General features: G+C 37.9%; 1 protein-coding gene across 13 annotated transcripts; it reads right to left on the bottom strand.

Annotated features, from left to right (window-relative positions):
- Positions 1 to 291: 291 nt before the first annotated feature.
- Positions 292 to 11,988, bottom strand: LOC131524190 (uncharacterized). 13 transcript variants are annotated; one of them, XM_058751059.1, is made up of 22 exons: positions 11,416 to 11,988; positions 9,909 to 10,972; positions 9,782 to 9,820; positions 8,765 to 9,688; positions 8,248 to 8,678; positions 8,015 to 8,131; positions 7,726 to 7,922; positions 7,494 to 7,641; positions 6,670 to 7,362; positions 6,542 to 6,565; positions 6,237 to 6,343; positions 5,964 to 6,083; positions 5,802 to 5,849; positions 5,625 to 5,708; positions 5,060 to 5,125; positions 3,203 to 3,253; positions 2,958 to 3,002; positions 2,801 to 2,865; positions 2,633 to 2,720; positions 2,280 to 2,433; positions 1,061 to 1,168; positions 293 to 909 (listed from the first exon to the last, which is right to left on the bottom strand). In XM_058751059.1, the coding sequence occupies exons 5-22, from the start codon at positions 8,414 to 8,416 to the stop codon at positions 809 to 811; spliced, it is 2,385 nt and encodes a 794-aa protein (XP_058607042.1). In that variant the 5' UTR covers positions 8,417 to 8,678; positions 8,765 to 9,688; positions 9,782 to 9,820; positions 9,909 to 10,972; positions 11,416 to 11,988; the 3' UTR covers positions 293 to 808. The 13 variants fall into 13 exon arrangements, 10 of the variants coding, with proteins under 10 accessions (XP_058607046.1, XP_058607042.1, XP_058607044.1 ...); XM_058751061.1 differs by lacking the exon at positions 11,416 to 11,988 and having other exon boundaries at positions 8,248 to 8,449; positions 8,541 to 8,678; positions 9,909 to 11,254; XM_058751057.1 differs by lacking the exon at positions 11,416 to 11,988 and having other exon boundaries at positions 9,909 to 10,034; positions 10,123 to 11,253.
- Positions 11,989 to 12,322: the final 334 nt, after the last annotated feature.

The raw sequence follows: 12,322 nt of genomic DNA, 5'->3' as shown, positions 1-12,322 counted from the left end.
GTAAAGCGGAAGCTTGTCATCAGAAGAATGAGGCAGGTTAGAGAGGGGGTTCAGCAAAAAATCGGCAGCTGGCAGCAGGAAGTGGCTGCCATTGACAGCCAGAGGGTAGGAGGGACCTGCCCCTCGGTAGCAGCCAATCAGTATCGACCAATGTAGCAGCAACCAATCAGATGTAACTGAACGTCAGCTGTGGCTAAAAACCGGAAGTCGGAAGAGGCTGCCAGCGGCACCAAGAAAAATAAGTTATATAAATGTTTAATACTTGTTTAAACAAGTATAAATGTCAGTATTGTATTTGATAAAAAAAGTTTATCAAATATAAACAAAGAAAACAGATCATTTGGTTAAATGTTAAATTCCAGCTGAATGTTTATGTATGAATGCATGTGTGTGTATACAACAATGTTTGTGTGAAATAATGAAAGATACTCACACAAACATATATAATTTATGAGAGGCACTTATTACTAGGTGTATGTTGTATATTTATTATATAGGACGCACACGCTTGCCTAAATGACAAAAAGAGACAGGTCTCATCAATAACCTGTATTTAAAATCATTTTTTGCTGTGTTATATTTTCAGGAAACAACGACATAGCTGTTTATCTATCTATATCTCTAAATAAAGTAGCGGTTAAATTTGTAACAGGCTTGGTATGTTGTCAAAGTCAGTGCTATACAATGTAAACAGTATAAAATACATCCAGTAAGCAAGTAGAGAAAAATGTTAATCAGAAATCAGAATCACTAACAACAATCCTGAGGGATTTACAAGACTTTCAGATTGGAACTGAGTTATACAGAGTTACTCCTCCAGCATCTTGCAATCATCACTGCAAAAGCCTGGATGGGTGTTTTCTGAGTAAAATCCTTGCATCTCTCCTCGTTTTCCTCTTCCAACATAGCCTAAAGGATTCATAAGAAAATGGTGATATTAATACCTAAATTACCTTATTAACAGTAGACATGCATGCACAGCCATTTGAATGATTATTCCCATTGCATTCTGTCATAAAGTACCTAGCAGTGATCACATTTTCATGCATAATGTACACACCTGGTAAGCAGTTTTTGTAAACCTCATTGCAGTGTCTGCAGGGCTGCAGTGTGTACATTTTGAAAAATTCCTGGCATGGCTCAGACTTCATTCTCCATTTTGTTACACCTGTATATTGAAATGAGCAGCATAAAAAAAAAAAAAATAGCATTATTACTAGGGATGCACCGAATCCAGGATTCGGATTCGGCCGAATATTGGACTTTTTGACGGGGTTCGGTTTCTGCCGAACCTTCAAAAAAAAAAAAAAAAAAAATCCACCGAACCCTTAGCTTGCATTAAGCGCGCTACACTGGTCAACGTCACGCCGCCGTTGAGTACGGGAAGGTGTTTAAGGTGGACCGTTCGAATGCAGTATATGTGAGAAAGTGAAAATGGAACTCGTGAGCAGAAAAAGTGTTGTTTGGCAGTACTTTCAGTTGAAAGAAGGCGATTCAAGTCGAGCTACATGTTCAATTTGCAATGCCGATTTGTCTTGTGGTGGCAAGGACCCCAAACAATACATAACATCGCCGCTGTTAAAACATTTGTGTATTAAACATCCGAAAGAATACGAGTTGTGCATGAAGGAATCTACAGACAGCAGCCAAAATGCAGCAACTATATAATTATATCAGGCCAACAATTTTTCGTAATATTTGGCTACTGTTCTAATCGCAGCCTATACTGTTATAAACGAAACAGTCATCTACTATCCATGTTTGAGTAAATGTTCAATAACGTTAATTTCAGATTTAATTCTGATTTTAAAAAAAATAAAATAAAAAATAAAACCCACTTTTCTTTGCAGTGTTGCACTTTTATTGAAAGGTTTTGGTTTTACTTGGGGGTAGCCTACTTTATGGGATTATAAATCTAAAAGGCTAATATTTTGGATATTGATTGGATCCTGGCATAATGTTGCCTATTCTTTTTTTCATTTTTTTTTTTCAGTTAAAATAAAATAAAATGAAAAATACACTGCTGTGGACGTTGTTTACTTCATTAATGTGTTTACTGTGTTAATGGTCTGAGGATGGGAGTAGGATTCGGTATTCTGTTTCGGGTTCGGCAGAATCTTAACCAGTGGATTCGGTTTTTGGCAGAACCCCAAAAATCTGGATTCGGTGCATCCCTAATTATTACAAAGATAAACATTCAGACACAGCAACTGAGAAATTGAATGGTATGGCGCAATTTTAAACATCTTTAAATCAAATATGTAAAAGAAAATACATACTGTCAAGCCAGCAGAAGTGTGCCCTCTTTTGAAATGAGTCTGTATCCACAAGACTTCTGAATTTGGAACAAACCAAAGACAGATTTAACAACGCAGCATCACCCTCCTCCAGGACCACATGAAGAAGAATTTCCAACAGGAAAGCATCTGGCAACTATTGGGTATTATAAACAAGCCAAAAAATTAATGCAATTTCTGAACATCACAGCCTAACCTCCCTTAAAACAGAATGTGAATCCTATAGGAGCAGGTAATATTTAACATTTATGAGGCATTTGCCATAAAGCAACTATAATAGTTAGTGAAGATAAGACTTTCAGTCTCTGTTTCTGTCATACTGAATGTGCTACTACCATCAAGATTCCTATGTTCTGCACTTTCTCCTGCTGTTTTGTCTCCTCCTTGAATGCTTCTGACATGGCTGATGTGCACCGCTTCTTTCTAAAAAAAAATAAATAAACGTGATTTATTACCAAACATTACTTATGCAAAATGGATTTTATTCACATATCCACATATACCTTGCATGTGTCATTTTGGATAAGATCAGATTCACCCACCACCTCCTGATATGGACCATATCATGCTGAAAAGTAAAAGACAAATTTGGAAACGGATGTTTAAATGTCAAAAATTAATACCTTTTATCAATATAGAAAAGAAAAGGATAGTGCTTACCTGGGTGAAGTCAAACTCCCAGTTAAGCGCCATATACAGTGCATACTGCCAAACAGCCAAAAATTAACAATTTTGAATATAAATCAAACAGTTCATTTGACATATACATATATATATATATATATATATATATATATATTTTTTTTTTTTTCACTGGGATCAGCCTGATGTCTTTTGATGACAATTGTTATGGATGTGGGGTTATGCCCAAGATGAATGTGATGGGGACACAAAACCCTTGATACCATCAGCATGAATACACCGCAATCCACAGATGCTGACTGTGCAGGAACATCCTGGAATATAAATCAAAATAGAAAATGAAAATTTTCCTTAACATACATGCATACATATATATATACACACACACACAGCATGAATTAATACCTTATTTTTAACAAGCTTCCAAGATCCTGGAATCATCTTTATTTTTCTAAGGCATGTTTATAAAAGCAAATTGAATGTTCTAATTTAACTACGGTCTAATTCTGGCTTAATCTAAGCCCTGTCTGTGAAACCAGGCCTAAAAGTTGTAAGGAACAATGAACAGTTCCTTTTTATAAAAAAACAAAAACAAAAAAAACAACAAAAATAAAAAGTTTGCATTCACATGCTTAGAACTTCAACTGGAACACAGAACAGTTTTTTCCCATGAAACTTCATGGTACAGAATTACAGCGTATGTAAACCTGAACATGGATACACAGTCAGTATCTCCATAACCACTAGGGTCAGTGGAGTCAAGAGGTGCGTTTACATGGAGCATTGTAATCGGTTTAAAAGTCCAATCCGAATGAAAATGCTCCATATAAACACCTCAATCGGAATAAAAATGCCCAAACCGAATGAAATTGTAATCGGCTTGAGAGGGGTGGGATAAACCTTTCTATAAACCGAACAAAATTAAAATCCTGCCATGTAAACACTTTAAACGGATTACTTTGCGTCTACATCATCACGTCCAGAGGTCGGGTCGTCAGAACGTGAACGTGATGATGTCGGCAACGGTACATTCTGTGATTTGGGGACACCGACACTGCAGTAGAGACTGGGTAATAGTGGAGGTATAAAGTTAAAATTTCAATTATACAGTTAAAAACACATTAGAAAGGAGAACGCTTGCTGTGTGACAGACTATCTGCTCTCATGTCCGGAGTGAAAAACAGATCTGAAATGAAGCGCAATTTTCTGCTTTTCAGCTTAGAAACAACACCGTGATGATAGTGAAAGTAGCTCAATGAAAATAAACAACTTGACCAAAATTTGCCTTTGTCATTTGTCTTTGTATAGATGACAGATTCATAATTTCCGATCTGCTTGAATTTATACGTGCTCACGCCATGAATGTTGTCTGAAACACGATTGTGATAAAGCAATGCTCCTTTGATTCATTGTTCAGCAACTCTTGGTAAGAAATCGTGTATTTGTTCCATTTAAGTACAGGACAACTTTGTAGTATCAGAGTACAATTAATCTCAGAGCTGCATTACAGAGGGGCATATGATTTCTATGATCGCGTTCTGGCCATATGACTGGCGCTCGAATGAGCATAAAGGGATTCAAATATTAACCGTTTATTCTAAGCAAGTGCAAACAGATATTAAATATATTAACGTAAATATGGGCGTTTTTTCCTCTGGTGACTTGTTTTTGTTGTCACTGTAGGCTATTAGCATATCCTAAAATCGAAAGCACAGGCACATGTAAACACCATATCGGATTAGATAACGTCTCATGTAAACAGTTCATTGAATCTTTCAATCGGAATGATTTTAATCGGAATGACAAAAAAAAGTGTACATGTAAACGCACCTAAGGATGTGTATCCTTTTAAGTTTCGGCAGCAAAACCTGTAGAATACACAAAGTTTCTACAATATAGGTTATTTCTTCTTGGCTTAGTTAAGTATACAACCTTTATCTAGATAAAGAGGGGGGAAAATTATGAATAAAAATTACCATAGAAATGAATTAAACCCCCCCCAAAAAAAAAAAAAAAAAGCAGCTGTCAGACAAAATCTTGGATGAAAATGATTTAATTTTTCAAAAGACATTTCCAAAATTAAAAGCTGATTATTTGAGGACAACAAAACCACAACTTACACACACGGTCCAGTGACTTGACTTGCACAGAGGAAAAATTATGCAGTCTTTTGATGAAGCATCAGCCTGTTGGGAGACACAACAAACAAGGTTCAATATTAAAAGATACAATAGGTGATCTGGGAAATGCTAACTTTGAAATGCAATGCCTTTCAATGCCTGCTATCACTGAAAGCATACAATCCCACCCTCCCTGCAAACCACACCTCCTCCAAAACACATGAACGTGCACAGACCAGATCAGAAACAACATTATCGTATTACATCATGTGTCAAAACGTAACAGTACAGTGAGTAATAGTAACACAATAACGAATAAACAACTGTGTCAGCCATTCTCGCTCTGACTCTGCACAGCATACATGAAACAATGGAGTATGACATCTGCTTGAACAGGCTATAGTATGCAAACACGTTGACTTGACAGGGACCACATGCTTTCATTTCATTTAGACCGAACGCAATAAATGAACATTTTACATGTAATCACCTATGGCACCTTTAATTATGATAACATTAAAGCAGTGCATTAAAATGAAACCACAAATTTCTAAAACCCACTTACAGGCAGGGACAGAAATGGATCGCAATTTAGAGGTGGTTGCCAAGTGGCCACTGCATAAGAATTGACAGCATGAACATCCTTGCCCTTGTTTAAAAAAAAAAACATTTTACAACTTAAAGCACAAATATCATGTAATATTAGATACTTGTTAAACAGGTTTAATGATATCTGTATTACCTTTTGTCCAGAAATTATGGATAACTGAGAAAGGCAACAATTCACCACCTATTGTATAAGGATCATGAATGTTTTAGGTAAAAAAAATAAATAAAAATAATTTGATCATAAGCTACTTAAAATATATTAAAATAAAGTTGTGAAACAAAAATATCCACTAACTGTTGCCTCCACTTCCTGGTTCAATCCTAAAGACATCAGATCCAATCTTTTCAACACTGAGGTACCCACTGCACCTATGATCTCTTCCGGTGATTGGGTCTCATCCAAAACATGATCCAACTAAAAATAAATAAGACAGAAACATCAAAAATTAGATGGTCTATAAATGTTTTAATATTAATATTCACATTTATAACTAATGCAGTATTATTGTTTTTCTGCTTTGCTCAAGACAGGATATGTTAGTCGATTATTTTCCTTGTGAAGATATACCTGTGGGTTTGGTGGGTTTTGCAACTGGAAATCTGGGATCTCCTTCCTGGCACGTATATTTGTCTGTCCCCAGCAGTCAGTACGAGGCTCTCGTGAACTTGTTAAAACTACAAAATACAGATGTTTGGAATGTGGAAGTAATGTTGATTAAAAGGAAAATATTAAAAATAATTATACTTTCATTTCATCAGGTGGTTTGTAATAAAACACTGCACTATTCTTACTGGCCACCAAATAATGAGTAAAAAGCTTAAAAGACTAAACCTTGAGATTTACAATTACTAAGCAATTCAAATCAACTTTACCTTCTGGAACTGCTGTGGCACTGCCTGTAGAAAGCAAAAAGAAAAAGATTAGTTGTCTATGGCTAGTCATTATAGACAATTTAAAGGCATTAGGCAATATGAAAGGCACTAAACACTAAAACAACTACCTTCACTCCTGAATGTCAGTTTACCATATAGGCCAATATGGACAGCTTGCTTTGCTTGCATGTTTAAAGTTTTGGTGTATTTGTCATTAATTCTTTTGTTGTGAAGATGAAAGTATAGTCGAAGAGAGAACATATAATGTTCATCTTTCATTTGACACAACGAGTATTTGCTAGAAGACAACTCCCGATTTAGCTGTTCTGCTACGGAGGAGTTCACAAGAGCAGCTAAATGTGGTGCCAATTTCAAACTCCTCAAAAGCTCCTCTTGTCTCCTTTGATTTTTCTGATGGAAGCGATCATACAAGGAGAACCTTGCACTGGTTCCGGTCACAGGATGCAGTGAGGAGAATCTGTCAGAAGAATTGGTGGCCTCATTTGCAGAGACTGTTCTTGATGAGAAGCCAACACTTGTCACCCATGGGAACCGGACTTCAAGTAATTTTTCTGCTGCACCCTGGATGTGCTCAGTAGTGTTTGCACAAAGTCGGCCATCATATGGCTGGAAAAAACACTGGTTGGTGCGATTATTAACATGTCTTGCAACACGTCCAGCAATATCTGACACAAACACTGTGGGAGGGTGTTTAAAGCTCAACAGAGCATCTCCATGGTCACGGGCTGACTCTTGCCACCACAGTGCTGACTGGTAGTACACCACAGAGTGTGTGCAAGTCATGTGCAAAACACCACCTACTGTACATTTGAAAAAACAAGAAATGGTAAAAAAAACAAAAAAAACAACAACATCCTCATAACATATGGCAAAAGAGAAAAAATAAAAATAAATACTATTTAAATACTATTAAACAAATATCTGGTCTTACCACCAGCCTTCTGAAGCTTGATGAACATCTTGGGGTACAAGTCCTTGTAAAGCAGTAGCTCCTCAAGTCTGTTTATCAAGTCAGTGGTGCTACCTACATGTGATACTCCCAGGGCTTTGCAAGCTTTCACCAAAGCTTCTCTCTTTGGCTAAATATAAAAAAAAAGTCACGTCAATAAAGAAACAAATGGTCAAAGAAAACATCATTAGCAGAATAAAAGTACAGTACATACAGTTTTGGACTCCAGCACTTGTAAAATTGTATCTTCATCCATCACCAATCCACAGCTTGAGGTGAACGCTCGATCTTTCTGAGACAGGAACACTTCAGTCTTTGGAACAATATCACTTATCCTAGAGCAATTACCCAGCCATGGAGTAAAGGCAGTGTATGTCAAGGGACATGCATAAGGATTGGCAAATGTGTTGCCTAAAATGCAAAAAAGGGAAAATAAACGTTCATTTCAGGATTTAAGATTTTAGCTATGGGTACCCCCACTCCACCCCAAAAACAGCTCTTACCATCACAGAACCCAGAAGAAATCATTTTCTTCTCAATTGTCTCCCATCTTGTCCTCACATTAACTTGAGTATCCTTTTCGCTGATATTGTCCAAGTTTGGCCGCCTAAACAGATGTGCTAATATACAACCAAGCAAATAAAGATAGTCATTATGTGCATTCACAATTAGCAACACAAAATTCACACATTACAGGGTGTATTCTGTATTGAGTACACAGTACACTCTGTTTTACCTGGTAAATCAAAAGCAATTTTCCAGTTTCCATCTGCAATCAAAACAGGAGGGCTGTGGCCACATCGGACGAATGAATAGCTGTAAGAGTACTCCCTCAGAGCAGAGAAATTATAAAATGCCTTTCGAATCAGATTGTGTGGAACAGTGATGTTGGCATGATCCTCCATTGTTTGCAAAAAACGTCCAAGGGCAATATGATTCTATAAAAAATAAAAATAATAATAAAAAAACCTCAAATTAATAAACATGTAGAAGCATGGGAAATACTAGTCATGTTTTCCTGTCACTAACTGCGAGTCCAGATGTCAGAAGGGAACAGAGGAATGGTCAAAAAAGTCCTGTTATCATAATTGTGAAATCCAGACTGATACTCCTGAAACCTTACTAGACGTCTACAGACAAGGCAGTTCCTCACATACACTGGCACACCTGGAGAACATGGAAACTGAATAAAATATTTAATGTTAAAAACAATGTGAAAATACATAAGATATATACACATTTCTGAAATTAACCTCGAGTCACAGAGGATACGCCATACACTGTCCCACGCCGTGTAATTAGCACCCTCTCCCCCGGAGCTGGTGGAGTTGGGCCAGGGCAATAAGGACAGTTGGACTCCAGGGGTTCAAACAAGTCTGGGATTTGGCGCTCTTTTGTTGACAAATCCTCTGGAAGGTCTTCTGGCACCCTCTTTCGGCTCCACAAATAATCTGTCCAATCCTGTATGTCAGTAGAAGCCAGTGCAGCCACTTCTGTCTCTGCAACATCTCTGACCCTTTCATCCACATCACTGTCTCCAGCATTTGGGTCAGTCTGACAAGAAAGGAGGTGCGGTTTCTCTTGAAACAGCCACCACATGCTCAAGTACCTGTGCACACAGCTTCTCATTTTATTGCGGCACTAGCAGTGCCACTGGCCCACAAGGCTATCAAAAGAAACCCTTGTCCTTTCAAACTGACACCAGTTGTCTCTTACCCCAGTAAACACAGAAAAATAAATAAACCTGACAGAGGTTTGCTCGTGCCAAAAAATAGGAAACACACAATCAACACCACTAGTAATACTTTTGCTTCTGAGCTGCAAACATTCATCTTGACGGGTTTTGGACATCAGGCCACTGTCTACCATTGACTGCAAAGAATCCTCCCTTAGTGCTGGTGGTGCAGAATAGCACACAGCTCTGTTTGTCCTCTGAAGGTGATCACACTCCATGCCTGGATTGCCACTTTCTACTCCAATCCTCATAAAATCACGACACAGAGGAGATTCACAGGCAACAGACGCTGAGACAATGTGCTTTTTTACATGAATAGGGACTCTAGGTCCATGGACATCTTTTGGGGTGACAAAAACCCCATTTCTCTTGTCAATACAAATGACAGGTGGCTGCTCCTGCCTGACATGCTGCCTTGCCTTTGGGTTTTCAGTTGGCCCTTCTGAGGGAAAATATTTAAATATGTAAAGGCAATGTGAAGACAAAGACCAATAAATATTAAACATTAATAAATACCAGTATCAAAAGTACATACCCTCTGGCTTGTTGGGAACTTTGTCCATAACTGCAAAATCTGCAAACAATACAAAATGATGAGGGGAGTTAATCTCAACATGAATGAAATCAAAATAAATAGATTTAACTAATTACATTACACATACCATGATTATGGAGGTGCTTTTTTAAGTCAGGGGCACGACACAAGATGTGCTGGCACTTAGGGCAATGCCAATGGCACCTCTTCCTTTGTTGGGATTTCAAACAAAAGCAAGGAATGCAATATTTTTCTAGAAAGGCAAGAGCAAGTTAATACATTTTAACTTGCAGCCGACATGAACAAACGTGTAAAATGCATGTTGTTTGTACAATGCTTACGGATGCCATTATCCTCAAAATATATGGCATGCTTTAAATGCTTTGCCTGAAAGTGTTCAGGATTTGACGTCACATCAGCTGTACAATAGGGACAACTGCCTGTCCCAGAATAGACATCATCTATTCCAAAAGCAAGTGGTACACCTGCACATGCATTGTATTAGATAAAATAACATACCTCAGCAACACAAATTCATTCAAATATAAAAGGTAATATATTTCAGAAGTTGAATAACATTTTTCCATGGATAAGTTTTTGCATGTTCTGTTCAAATTAACTTATGTTAGTAAGATTTTGGAAATGTAATGGCCTCACCTGTCATAACCGATAGTCAGGTATACAAAAGGTGAAGACAGAAGGCAGAGAAAGAAGAGTAGTTCTTAAAATAACTGTTTGGTCAATTGTTATTGTTAGATGAAAAAAAGAATCAATCATTCATTCATCCATTCATTCATTCATTCAAACGCAATATTTGAAGGTAGCCCCCTAACATACTAAGAGCAACAATTATATATGATGTAACATGGTTCACAAACTACGTTTCTACCACTAATTAGATTAAACTGAACAATTAAACTAAAGTAGGCAAATTCACACTTTTACACTTTGTCGTTCACTGAGATAACAATTAAAAAATTCAAACTTACAACGCAACAATTATTCATTACTCCGATCACAAATTTCCAAACTTACCGCTCGAACAATCGCCGCCATTACTGAAGTGTTTAGCGTCTGTCGTAGTTACATCTGATTGGTTGCTGCTACATTGGTAGATACTGATTGGCTGCTACCGAGTGGCAGGTCTCTCCTACCTTCCGGCTGTCAATGACAGCCGCTTCCTGCTTCCTGCTGCCAGTCATAGACATAATATACGTATATTATGTCTATGCTGCCAGTAACTGGGCGAATTCCAAACAGAAGTGAGCATCCCTATGCCCTACTCCCTTCGAAGGGCAGAGCCCTTGAAGTGTGTTCTTTGAAGGGTGTAGGGCATTACTGTCTCATATAAGCGTTTGGAACTCCCTTGGTGAAGGGAATGACGGACAAAATGTTACCTTGACAACGCTGCGCGCGCGTGCGTGCAGCATTCAGCGCTTCAACAATTGTTGCAAATAAATATTTCTTCTTATTATTATTTTATTGAAATATTGTCTAACTGTGTCTTATTTACTATTAAACTTTTTTCAAACTAAACTTGCTTAAACTTGCTAACAAGTCTTAAATCGTATTTTTATCACTGACGAAAATATTTTGTATTACATAAAAATAAAGAAAAAAATTATTCTACTTACGTTTGTATGTAAAGTCAAAATAAACCCCAACTTTGCTTTAAAATGCATCGCAAGATCTCCTAAGTGAAGATCACATGATCACAAACGGAAATCACTTCCGTGAAGTGACCGTCGCATGTTCCCTTCACTAACGGACTTCTGGAAGGGCCCTTCGTGAAGGGAATCAGTTGCTCACTTTCGTTTGGAACGTCCCTACACATGGCGTCCCCTTCCCGAAGTGCCCTTCAAGGGAGCAAAAAAGCCGTTTGGAATTCACCCACTGCCTTCGGCTGTCGATGGCAGCCGCTTCCTGCTGCCGATTTTTTATCTAAACCCCTGCTGGCAGGTTATAAACATGTAATGTTGCAGAATTTGGAAACACAAACTTGCATACTACTTATATTATTTCTGCCATACAAAGACAGGCTAAAAATAGTCCGAGAAATATAGCATGTAGTTCCAAACTCAGCATATGAGTGACATTGAGCAGCAAATGATCTTCCTCTGAGTTATACAGGGAATAAAGTTCTCCGTCGCTACGACGGATTTCCGTTATGGCAGCGAGTCTACGACGGATTTCCGTCATTTGCAGGGTTCCCGCCTGTCTTTAATGTCTTAAATGCACTTTTCATAATTTTAAGGCCGTAAATAGGCTTACATTTCTCAAATAGTGTAATAAATTTCTTAATTTTAGTTTGAATATGTCTTAAATTAGGGAAAGACGAGGTGTATTCAGCCTGCTGAAGAGGGTGTGATCAAAGCCTGGAGTGGAGCGAAAGCACGTTCCTCTCTCCGCTCTAAGCGTTCTGTAATCACTCCGCCCTGGATCCACTCCGGGTTTTCCGTACCCGCTCACCGAAAAACTGCTGCGCGTTCACTCCATTAGTTATTAGGGATAAATGAGGGGGAAAGAAACATGTAGCGCGTT

This window comes from Onychostoma macrolepis, chromosome 18 (genome assembly GCF_012432095.1).
Source record: "Onychostoma macrolepis isolate SWU-2019 chromosome 18, ASM1243209v1, whole genome shotgun sequence".
Classification (NCBI taxonomy): Eukaryota; Metazoa; Chordata; class Actinopteri; order Cypriniformes; family Cyprinidae; genus Onychostoma; species Onychostoma macrolepis.
This window is presented reverse-complemented; position numbering and strand designations above follow the sequence as displayed.

Bases quoted from the DNA above. Each gene is read 5' to 3' on its own strand.
- LOC131524190 (XM_058751059.1), bottom strand. From the start codon at position 8,416: ATGGAGGATCATGCCAACATCACTGTTCCACACAATCTGATTCGAAAG. The intron at 6,084-6,236 runs GTATATCTTCAC...ATTTATTTTTAG, and splicing joins AAAACCCACCAAACCCACAG to TTGGATCATGTTTTGGATGA. The intron at 3,003-3,202 runs GTATCAAGGGTT...GCTGTTTGGCAG, and splicing joins GCGGTGTATTCATGCTGATG to TATGCACTGTATATGGCGCT.